This window comes from Ascaphus truei, chromosome 17 (assembly GCF_040206685.1).
Source record: "Ascaphus truei isolate aAscTru1 chromosome 17, aAscTru1.hap1, whole genome shotgun sequence".
NCBI lineage: Eukaryota > Metazoa > Chordata > Amphibia > Anura > Ascaphidae > Ascaphus > Ascaphus truei.
In genome coordinates this window covers 38,468,778-38,481,151 of record NC_134499.1, presented here as the reverse complement: position 1 = coordinate 38,481,151, position 12,374 = coordinate 38,468,778, and the positions used below count along the sequence as shown (strand labels likewise).

Here is a 12,374-nt window from a genome sequence, read left to right as displayed (position 1 = left end):
CCCCCCAATGTGTTGAATGCCTCTAAACTTATCCTGTAGCAGTAAAATGCTATTGCCAGTGACTTTAAAATAAATAAAATACAAGTAGAATTGAACTGAATGTTCCAAGCTTAAAGTATTCGGCTTCTCCAGTAGTAAATATCTGAGATCTTAAAAAAATATTTAATTAACCTAGAATATTACTGTTATGTTAATAATATATTTTTACCTTTCTTGATGACTATTCTGTTGTGGGAAAGCTGACTACAATATGTATATTTTAATAAACGTTATTCAGATAATACATTACATTGTGTTCTAATCTGAAAATGTCATCAGTGTTAAGTAACTGCAAAATGTGGGATAGTGGCTGCTGGTGGCTTTTGTTTTGGATCATATTCATGTCTTAAAAAACGAGAAGACCATCTTTGACCTAAGAAGACATTTTGGTGACCTTCCTCTTTCCTTCCTCTTTCCTACCAGTATATTAAACAAGAATAGAGCCTAAAATAATTGATACAAAGAACTCTGTCTGTGAACCATACAAGTGATCTTAGTCTAAATTGGAATGTCTGTGGGACCCTAAATATTTACCTAACACACACAGGAAGTGTCAAACGTGGATGGAAATGACTTGAAATAGCATTCCTTTACTAATGTAAACATAACATTAATTATTGCACTTAAGAAGGAGTCAACCCCAGGAATATTTCTATAATTTAGTCATGTAATTATACTGGAAGTCCAATCATTGGTTGTGTTAAAAGCTGGTGGTTCAGCAATGACAATGGCCCAGATTCATTTCATGACATTACAGTGAAATTGAAACTTAATCTCTCCATTTATGTTGTTTAACCAATTATTAGCAGTAGTAGGGATATTTCCTTTTGCCAAAGGGCACTCACTCAGACAGTCACTAATAAACAATTCAAAACTTGGTGGTCTTTACCTTTCTTCAGTGCTCCTCCTGTAAAAACGAGTGAAATATAATGTGGTGCACAGAATGTTCTTCTCAGAAAGAATACATCTTTGAGAAATCATTAGGAATATTGAGTTTTACCTGAAATGACGTGTTTGTGTAATTGTTATGGTAAGCATGATTGTATCGCCAGGCTCATAGATTGCACTATCACTCTGAATACAGCAGTTCCATCTGGCACAGCATGCCTTGCATTACATGTATTCATAAACATCTTCCCAAATCTAGAGGTGTATAAATATCTTTAATAAAAGAAACATCATTAGATGATGGATACTAAATTGGGAGATACTATTTGCACAAATCACACATGGGCTTTATAGATCCTAATTCCCCTGCTTTCCATCTTCTCTATATATAGGTGTGACTTGCATGGAGACTGTATACGGTCACTTAGAGAAATATACTGAGCAATGCTTTTTAATCATTGACAACATTCTTAGAAATGGAGCCTGTACATTAAGACTGAGCATTTGTTAGGTCCAATGGAAAGAACAGAGCTGTAGTAAATTAAAGTGTAATTAATGAACACAAGAGACAAAACTCAATAAGGGATATACTAGTAACTGCGAATTGTGCAAATATGTGCGTAAAGTGTCCCTTCCGATCGGATTTGCACGCTTTGCTGTTCTTTAAGCGCTTCTCCCATGTCAAAACCGCGCGGAAATTTCTTTTTTGGAAGCGGTTTTATTCCGGCTGTGAAAATCCAGGTGGAATGACCAAAAAGGCTCAAACTTGTTTTTGAACAACTGTAGCTGAATTCTAGAAGCTTTAAGTGCAAAAGGCAAAACCGCTTCTAATCACGCACATTTTTTTTCTCGCCTCCTTCAAAGTGGCGAAATTGGTATCGCGCGTTCCATCCAAAGCCTGGAAATATGGGGTTTGCTGAGAAAGCGCAACCCCCCATACCTCGGCAAAACCCCATACCTCGGCAAAACCCCATACCTCGGCAAAACCCCATACCTCAGCAAAACACATACCTCGGCAAAACCCCATACCTTGGCAAAACCCCATACCTCGGCAAAACCCCATACCTCAGCAAAACCCAATACCTCGGCAAAACCCCATACCTCAGCAAAACCCCATACCTCGGCAAAACCCCATATGTCAGGCTGTGGATGGCGATAGAAACACTTTCATATCATACCGCTTCAAAAGCAAGTACAATCTTGGCGTCTTGGCCATTAAACCACGCCGTTTGTCACTTTTTAAAGACATGGTTTAAACTACACAATTTGCCATAGAGAATATGGATTTTTGGCTAGTTTTAATCCACCACTTAAACCACGCAGTTTTACAAGGATAGACACGCCGCTACTAGAATATCCCCCAATGTGTGCATTTCAGAAGTGTAAAAGTACCAAAAATCTATGTACTGTGTATCAATGAAATGTTTTTCCTGTTGTTCTTTAAGATCAGGATGTGATCGTATGTGTCTTTTTCACAGAAATACCTCTGCCGAAAACATGCTGCTATGTAACTATATAACTATATAACTATGTAACTATGTAACTATGTAACTATGTAACTATGTAACTATGTTAAGTAGCCACTAAACTCTTGTTAGATTGTCTGTGCTGAGCAGGGATACATCGTATTCACATCCACTCTAAAATCTACCCAGAAGAGTCCACGGGTGTTGCCGCAAAGTAGCTGAAATAGGAACAATGTCTGGGTTTTTTTCTTTGTGAGTGGGACATCATTTAAAACCCTGAAAGAAACCTAGCTCTAGATTTACTAAACAGTGATAAGCTATGACTTACCCAGCCCCGATTCCGGCCCCCTCCTGTCCAACCTTAAATAAACACACTACCACAAAGATTAGCGGAATAAATCTTGTCACAGCTTTTAATAATAAATCATAACTATCAATAACATAAACCTCACCAGAGGCTCACCATCCTGCTCTGACCATTGAAACAAAAGCCCACTAGCATATGCATGGCTCGAAATCCCAACCGCCACCAGCTGCTACACGTCTGATTACCAGGGGCATGAATCACCTCCCTGCTGCAGCCTCCGAAGGGCTCAGTTGTGATGTTATTCAGTGTCCCAGGGGAGCAGGGGAAGGGCTCCAGTGGCGCCATGAAAGAGAGGGCACTCGCCGTTCAGCAGCTGATGTGTGCGCCGACACACAGCTGAGCAGGGGATTCCCAGGTTGTCTGCAATCGGGGGGCGGAGCTAGACGCAGCACGTCAAATGACATCACTACTGGAATCACCAATCAGAACAGCAACTTCCTCAGGAGCTTATGCTCAGAGTTTATCCTGAGTGAGGATCTATAGCTCTGCAGGCAGTCTAGCCTGTGGCATTGCTGCAAGCGGTGTTCATTTCTGGGAGGACACCATTCCTCACTGACCCTCCAAGGACACCAGCGATCTAAGCTTTGAGTCTGGTTTATATTGTGTAGTGTTATATTTGTGTCATATTGCAATAAATTATTTGTATTTAGTGCGATCTACTGAAAGTGTGTTGTGTATTCTTGGGCTCCTCTCCTAGATCTTTTGTGTTATATATATATATTTTTTTGTTTGTGTGTGTGTGTGTGTGTGTGTGTGTGTGTGTGTGTGTGTGTATAAGCACACACACAAACAAAAAAATATATATACTGTTATATGTTACTGCTGTGAAGCGCTGTTTACATAAATGGCGCTATATAAATAAAGATATATATGCACATACAACACACACACACACACACACACACACACACACACACACACACACACACACACACACACACACACACACACACACACACACACACACACACACAACCTCTAAATAGAAAGATAAGGAAGATGATCCAGGCACTCAGACTTTTGCACAGTCGGAGTGCCTGGATCATCTTCCTTATTTTGTACATTGATGGGACCTGCCGGACATTCCCTGATTCTGTGAGCACTGGTAGCTGACTTTTGGTTTTGCGAGTAAGATGTGTGCCAGTTATATCTCCATGGATTGCCCATAAATAGAAAACAATAACTAAAACAATGAAATATACTTATTCTTTGTTAAAAGTCCAAGCTGTGACTAAATCACAATCCCAGAGCCTCTGAAGAAGTTGCTTAGATGCAACGAAACACGTAAGGCGGTCAAGATCCCCAGCGACGGTACATGCAACACGGGATTGCGGTGTGGGAACCTCAGTGAAGGACAGCCCGGCTTACTACTCGGAGATCAGCCAGAGGAGTTTGGCAAAACCCCGAGTATAGTTACAATCTGCCACGGGACTGAGTTTAACGTGCACCGGCACCACTTCCGGTTTGCGGCTGATGCGGAAGGCACACAACGCTGACTAAACACGAGTGTGGAGCGTACGCAGCCAAGCTGGGGACTGATTGAGCATTGCACCCAGGAATGCGATCTGTTACCTGACGTTTGTGAGTTGAACTACTGCTGTTTTAAATTGTGTAATAAGTTGTTCAAGCAATATTAAACTAGGAGAGTGCGCCTCTTTTTATATATAGATATATGTGTGTGTGTATGTGTGTGTGTGTGTGTATGTATGTGTATATATATATATATATATATGTATTATACATATATATATTATACATATATATATATATATATATATATTATACACACGCGCGCACGTTTACTATTACCAGCAGCACACTGCAGGCAGCCCGGGAGAGAAGCTGCTGGGCTCTGGAGCACCACCTGGTGGCCGAAATCTATAGTGTGCGTGCACACCATTTCTCCTGACTGCCGGACCAATTTTTTTCAATCTGACTGTCCCGGTTGGGTAAGGGGGGGCAGTTACCCTCCTGCCCCCCTGGCCAGGCCACTTCTGCTGAGGACACAACAAAATACACACCAATTTGTGAAGTCACTCCCATACCTGCTGCATTAGTCTAGCATGACACTGCCTCATCCATGACCACACGTCCAGAGGTGAACTACCCTCCAATAATAGAGGCAAACCAGCATGGTCCCCATACTAAATCGGACACCATTCCGCCAAGCTGCAACAACAAATGTAGTTAATGACCGGCCATGATACTTTCCCCCGCCCCAATTTTTTAGTATGATACATATATACTCTATTCACGCCCTCTATCTACTCCATCCTGCTGCGGGGGATATCTCTCCTAATCCTGGACCCAGCCATGTACACACCTGCTCTCATCCACACCTCCCTGCCACCTCTTCCCCTGCTAATGGTGTTAACCTACAGTATCTAATTTAACACTGACTAACCTTAAAACTCGCCTCACAAATCAGACATCCCAACGGCCTGCACTCATGGCTACTGTCCCACAGTCACTACTACCAACCATTGTGACCAAGCACTGCCATCTACAGCACTTATTCCCTCACCTGCTGTCTCTGTAAGTCTCGAATCAGACCACTTCGATTGTAAGCTCCTCGGGGCAGGGATTTCCTTTCCTATTGTCTGATTTTGCTGCGCTTATTGTATTATTATAATTCCCCGTATTGTATTCTTTGTGACGAGTACATTTTTGGCGCTATATAAATAAAGACATACAATACTGTAAAATAAGCCCCCCTACCTCTTGTCACACCAGACCCATGGGAGAGTGGTGCTTCACTATCCTCTGTTCCAGGTGAAGGGGCTAGATTTCAGGTACCGTTACCCTTATATATGACCATCACCCCCTCCACCCTATCCTTAACACAGGATCTCACTTCCTGCCAAACGCCTGCCCCCTCTTAAGCCCTGACAAACCACACAGAGGGGACCCCCAGCATGTCGGCACGCCACCCCCTCACTTATTCATCTTGGGGCTCTCTTTAAAGTGAATAGGCTGTAAGCTGCTATGTGACTTACCATCAGTTGGAAAATATGTTCTTGCCTTTATTCTTCTTCTCAACCCCATACCCAACTCATTCTGCGGCCTGTAGGATGGTGGTCTTGTGAGGAAGTAGCCTGATTCTATTTTATTTTCTGACGGAATTTATATTCTGATTAAATTTAAACTGGACACAAAGGCTGATTGAATAAAACAGCTTCCCCCAAAAGGTTCATTGTATAATTGATTTTCCCTTAATGGACATGTTTTGTAATGAACACATTGTTTTATTACGGGGTGGCAAATAAGAGTGGCCTTTGTGGCAAAATCAGCACTGTAGTCCTGGAGCCATGTCTGCGTCACTAGTTTATTGTACAAAGTGTAGCTAATAAATGTCAGTTTCATATTTGTATAAAATGGAATTATACTCATCAATAAATCAAAGTTAATAATGATTAGTGGTAAATCATACCTATTGGTTTGAGCTTGTTTAATGTTGCCTGCCATCCTCAATTAGTGTAATTCTTATTGTTCAAACAGCTAGCTCAATTGAAATGCCCATAAAATGGGAAGCTTTTACTTGCTCCTAGCAACCTGTACACACCCACATATTTTGGAAAGTGTTCTAAGTTCTTTTGTGGTAAAAAGATAATACTTGCTCTTTGAAATCTGGAATGTCTCCTGTTGAGTTCAGCCTATAGGCTTTTCTGTCTGTAATCTTCCAAGAGTATAGCTAAGGTCAAGTATGTTACCTACTTGTAATATCACAGAAGCTTAGAATATACAAATACATCGGAATTCGTATGATTTGAGGTACAAGACACACCTATGTTCTCCCAGCACAACTATAGAATGTTTTCTTAGGTAATGAGGCATTAAAAGATACAGTATTCAGTTGTGAACAATGACAAAAATAATACATGTAATCAAGGGTTTAACATAAAAGTACAATGTTTTACCAAATGCCTCCCCATTTAATGTAACTTCAGTGCTATGTCTCTAAAGCCCTGCTTTTATTACACATTCTACAGATTCATTTTAAGATTGGTATTAACAAACAGGTTGCTTGGGACACAGGATTTAAGTTGCCTCCTACACAACTAATCAGTTTAACATTTCTATAATGTGACGGCTGGCTTGGAATGTATATCCTATCATTTTATATTGTAGATACTGTATGTAAAACCATAATATAAGTATAAAACGGGTGCTATATGGCCTACATAAGATTATACTGTAGGACAATTCCAAAGTGCGGGGAAACAGCCTCGGGCGAGGAGGAGAATCCAGCGTGTGCAGCCGGCAGAACACAGACAAACAATTCATTCCAATTGCAGGTCTCGCCTGCGACAGAGATACAAAGTACAGCTCTACTCACATGTTCATAATGAAGCATCATTACAATCCACACAATGATAAGTAATTAGCCAAGTTGCTGATTGATCAGTGACGATTCGGCTTGGAGGGTTCACTAAATGGCAGTCAGTGCAGCAGAAGAGGACCAAAGATGCAAAGTTCTGTGAGGAAGATCATGTGACCAGGCAGTCACTAAATACAATTGGTGCACTGCTAGAGAGGGGGCAGAGCTCAAAAAGGGGTGTGCCAGAATCTTTTTCAGAAGAGGAAGGGGATGTGCTATAGAAACAAAAAAAAATGCTTGTTACATTATAATACATTAAAAATGTCTTTCAGGGTTGTTTAAAAAAATAATGCTACAAGTATTTTCTCATAGTACAGAACTGATTTATTAAAGCAACACACGTGGGATATTACTTGGACTGCAGCTTTAGGACAGAATGGATAAATGATCTGTTGGGTCACCATTTGACCATGTGCTTATTCTAAGTGTAGAAAATTGAAGAAGACCAGACAAAGTAAGACTAACTGTTTTGGGCGCCAGGGAAGCCGTGGTCACGCTGCACCGGAGGATTAATGCGGTGGGGGGACCAATCTGGAAGCATGGACCCCCCGCTGTGCGTCTATGGCAGACGCTGTCTCTGGCGCAGAAGACTTTAGCTTTTTCGGGCCGCGGCTCCAGAGATAAATATTGATACATCTGTAGGTTTGGTATTGACAAAACAACGGCAGAAAGAGAACTTTTTCTGCCCTTTTTGTTATTGTTTTACTTTTACAGATGTGCAAAACTTTGTAAAACGCCTGCGCAAAAAGAACAAAAGTATCCATTTTGGAGAAACTCATAAATTTGCATAATAAATGAACTTGCAATTCACAGTGACTTCACGCTCGATGAATCGCTTGCGAACTCTTGACTCCGCCGTGGCTTTCTTTCGCTACTCAAAAGGGGCACATTTTGCAAGGTTCGCAACCTCATGCAAAAGGTTTGCACATTTCTAGTACATACCATAACACGGGTGCGCAATCTGGGGAGCCGGGGGCGCGGAATTTTTTTTGGGAGGGGCGGCGGTTGCAGAGGCCCCGCCCACTCTCTTCTCTGAGGCATTTAAGTTAAATGCCGGGGGACCACGCAAGGCCTCTGCAACCTCAACTTGGATTCAGTAGGCTGCTGGACGCGTCGCCATGGTAACGCGCATCAAATTACACTGTGGGGTTACGTGACATTTGACGCCGTTTCATAGGAAAGGGGGGGCGCGAGCGCTGTGGCTGGCACACAGGGGGGGCGCAGCTCAGAAACTTTGCGCACCCCTATCATAACACAACTTAAAAGAGCTTTGTTTTTTGCGTTCCCAGCAGCTTAGTATATCTTTCTGATAGTACTCATTGGATGTATTCACTAAAGGCTCCCGGCTACAAACGTAGAGAAAACTAGCAGCGCAAAACACAGAGCCATATCCATCCAAGAAGAGGAATCCCAGGGAAAGCACTGGGACGTTTCCCTTTGATAAATAAATTAATTCTTTTGCACATACTTTGCCCCAGCTTTGCACGCGGGAGACGTTAGTTAATAACCCTTTTACACTTACAGTCCTATAATGCACATCTTTGTAAGTAGCAAACTCTCAAATCTGTTTAATAAATGACTTTTTCGTCTGGGCCAGTCGTCACGTCTGCCAAGTCATTCTGCATTCTTTTTCAGCACTTGCCCTGAAACCCCATGTTTGTTACTGTCAAAGCAGCTCTTGTCAATGTGATTATTTGCCAGATTTAATTGTATCTGCCATACTGCGGCTTTGCTCCACTTTTTTGCATCTCTTGTGCTCTTCTCCTCAGACCGGGAGCTTTTTCGGTGAGGTGGAAGGAGCTGTGATGAACAAATTGTTAACAATGGGCTCCTTTAAAAGGTAAGATTTGTAATACTTGCCGTTTCAAAAAATTGTACAAATGATAACCTCCAAAGAATATTAAAAGTATGGCCATTAGGGATTCGGAAGCTCAATTCTGTCATTTGTTCCTCTCACGGTTTTGTTTTACCCGAAAACATGGTGCAATATGATGCATTATTAATTCAGAAATAGTGGTAAATAGAGAATTTTTTCATGATATAATAAAATGCTGTTATCAAAAAAATGTCCATACTGTATAAAAGGGAGCAAGGGTACAAAAAAATCATGCAACAGTTACCGTGCTCCTATTTTCTTACCAAAGCTAGTGACTTTCTAAGATTACGGAATTGTCAATCATAAATCTAATGGGAGTTTATAAGAGGGAAACGGTATTCAGTACAATGCCATGTTATGTTGTTAGATACTGTACTGTAGAACAAATTGTACTTCCATCTAGTGCAGGGGGCTCAACTCCATTCCTCAGGCCCCCCCAACAGGTCAGGTTTTTAAGATATCCCAGATTCAGCACAGATGGCTGAAGAAGGGGCTGATTGAGCAACCTGCGCTGAAGTACAGATATCCTGAAAACCTGACCTGTTGGGGAAGAGGGGGGGGATTTGAAAGCTGGCGTTGAGCACCTCTGATCTAGTGCACACAAGTCAATTATAATTAGGGGAATGTAATAACATTGTTTCTTACCACAAATCGCAGATAAAACGTTTGGGGGCTTCTATATCTGCCCAAGCAGTCGATCTGGCCCAATTCCGCATTGAAGTGCTAGGGTAATTTCACACCGCTCTGTGGATATAGAATAAACCCCACACTGATCGATACGAAGATCACCTCCAGATACAAATTGGCCACAGCCATTCCCCTGTCTATGGTTTATGTTACTAGGGACTGGAGACAATATAAAACAATGTAACTTCTATTGCTTGCTCCCTTTATTTACAACAGACCATTACGTATTTGCCACAACACCCTCCCAGCCTCCTCCTTAGTTCTCTTGTTCCCTTTCCCCATGAGATGGATGGGACTATCATTTCCGGCACTCATCACTCCCACATCAGGGGGACACAGGTTACGGGGCTCTCTGACAGTGATAATTGTTTGAGTATCGGTGACTTGCTGGAGCCTGAGTTGTTCCGTGAGTAAATGCCCTGACTGATATCAATGACATGGAGTTTAATGCAGGGGAGCAGGTCACTTTATCTCCCTGTGCCTCAGGCATCAAAAAATGGATTGTAAGCTCTACGGGGCAGGGACTGCCTATAACATTTCTGCGTACACTGGCAGAGCAGTACAAAAACAAAAAAACTATTATTAAACTAGATTTATTACAAACCTCTGTATATATCTCTTCCATATAAACCATATACATGGAACCATTAACTGCTATGTAACATTACTGCAGTCAATAAAAACCCTTTCGAATTGAATATGTTTTGTACAGATATTTCCATATAAAGAGCAGGGAAATGGCAAACTCAAAGAAGTGTGAGCCAAAAAGGTTTCAGAAATATTCAGTGTGTGAAGTCTTACATGGAATCTCTTACATATGTACTTATTATATGGTGGGAAAATAATTCTCATATCCCAAGAGAGGGGCTGGAATTATCCTAAACCATCTTCCAACAAAATGCTGCGCATTGGGGTTTTTTTTTTTTGTAAGTACATCGTTTTTTAACATGTTATTACATGTTATAGATTTTGTATGTGTATGTCTTCTATATATTTCATGATAGCATGATATATTTATACATTTGTACAAAGCTACAGTAAATGTGAATATTGTTTTTCTGGTTCACAAAAAGAAGTCTTTTTTCTAATTCTATTTATTATGTGAATATGCAGATTTACAGTTTTATATACATTTATGTTGTTTGGTTTTGTAGAACCTTTCCTTTTAATCATGCATTATTTTGTAATCATCTGTATCCAGTAGAGCAGTGTATTTCAACCAGGATTCTTGGGAACGGTTCTGCGGACATCACTAAAGGGTTCCCTGCAATTTCAGGTCATTTGAAAATTGGACCAAATACAGAAGAATTTACAATGCATCTGATCTCAGACATGCTATTAGAGAAGGTTGGGGTTCCTTACAATGCCACTGATCTCAGATACACTTTTGGAGAGGGTTAGGGTTCCTTACAATGCATCTGATCTCAGAAGCGCTATTAGAGAGTGTTGGGGTTCTTTACAATGCATCTGATCTCAGACGCGCTATTAGAGGGGGTTGGGGCTCATCAGAATGTGTCAGATTTCAGAGAGCGCTTTTTGAGAAGGTTGAGGTTCTGCAGGATTTCCCAATGTGAATATTTGGTTCCTTAACCCCCCAAAAAGTTTAAAAACCACTGCAGTAGAGTGATGATACCGCTTTAGGTAATTTAACCTGTGCGGTTGGAGCATGCAAAGAGGCAGGACTTCTAGCTCAGATAAGGCTGAACCTTAGAACTTCCTTGCCACAAGCACTTGATTGAAAGTGTGGAAACTTACAGTATAAAACTGTAAGCCCATAATAAAGTCAAGGTATAACTATTAATATCCAAGCCTAGTGTATGGAGACACATGCATTATTTATATTAGTTACTTCTGAATATTCAACGGAAGATATGTGGAATAGTAGGCAGCGGTCTGCTTCACCTTTTTCTAAAAGCACAAGAGCATCAACAACATCATTTAAACAAACGTGACATTTGCACTTTCCCATAATATGCTTCCTGTCCAGTATTTGGAGATAGGCATTTCACATCTAAAGCAAAAGCCTTGAAACCAATTACATTAATATCACCATCTTAAACAAAAGAATGTGAAACACCTAGAACAGGGGAGCGCAAACTTTTCCTTCTATGCCCCCCTGTCTTCCTTGTCCCGCTCTCGCGCACCGCCCCCCATCCCCCTCCCCCCACTTGGTATCTGCGTCAAATGACGCTGCGGGGTCATGTGATGTCACGCCACGTGACCCGCGGTGTCATTTGACGTCACATGGTTGCCATGGCGACGCGTCACAAACTGCTGAATCCCGGTAAGTGATGTGTTGCAGGGGCCTCACGCGATCCCCCCGCATTTAATTGAAATGTCGTGGGGAAGAGCGCGGGGCCTCTGCAGCTGCCTGTGCCCCCCCCCCCCCCCAGCTAAATCTCCCGCCCGCCTTGGGGGCACGCCCCCCAGTTTGCGCACACCTGACCTAGAACACAGACACAGAGCATGTATAATATGTGCAGTATCTCCCAGGTGCTCTAGCTTGTGCACATGTACAGAGTTGGTGCAAAATACCTGTGCACATGGACGCCAGATAAAAATGCCTACCTATGCATCAAATGTGCCCCAAACCTGCCTTGATTATAGAATATTTTCCAAAAAGTGCTTCCTCCAGCTCGGTTCACAGCAGGGTGTTCACAGAGGAGACAGAGA

The 12,374-nt window shown here is 41.8% G+C and overlaps 1 protein-coding gene across 3 annotated transcripts in view; it reads left to right on the top strand.

The window, feature by feature from the left end:
* The window catches only part of CACNA2D3 (calcium voltage-gated channel auxiliary subunit alpha2delta 3), a 597,478-nt gene that overhangs the window by 535,853 nt on the left and 49,251 nt on the right, over positions 1-12,374 (top strand). For all 3 annotated transcript variants that reach the window (XM_075574868.1, XM_075574867.1, XM_075574869.1), the window contains one exon: positions 8,908-8,978. In XM_075574868.1, coding sequence (XP_075430983.1) covers positions 8,908-8,978 — 71 coding nt within the window. The remainder of the gene's footprint in view (positions 1-8,907; positions 8,979-12,374) is intronic.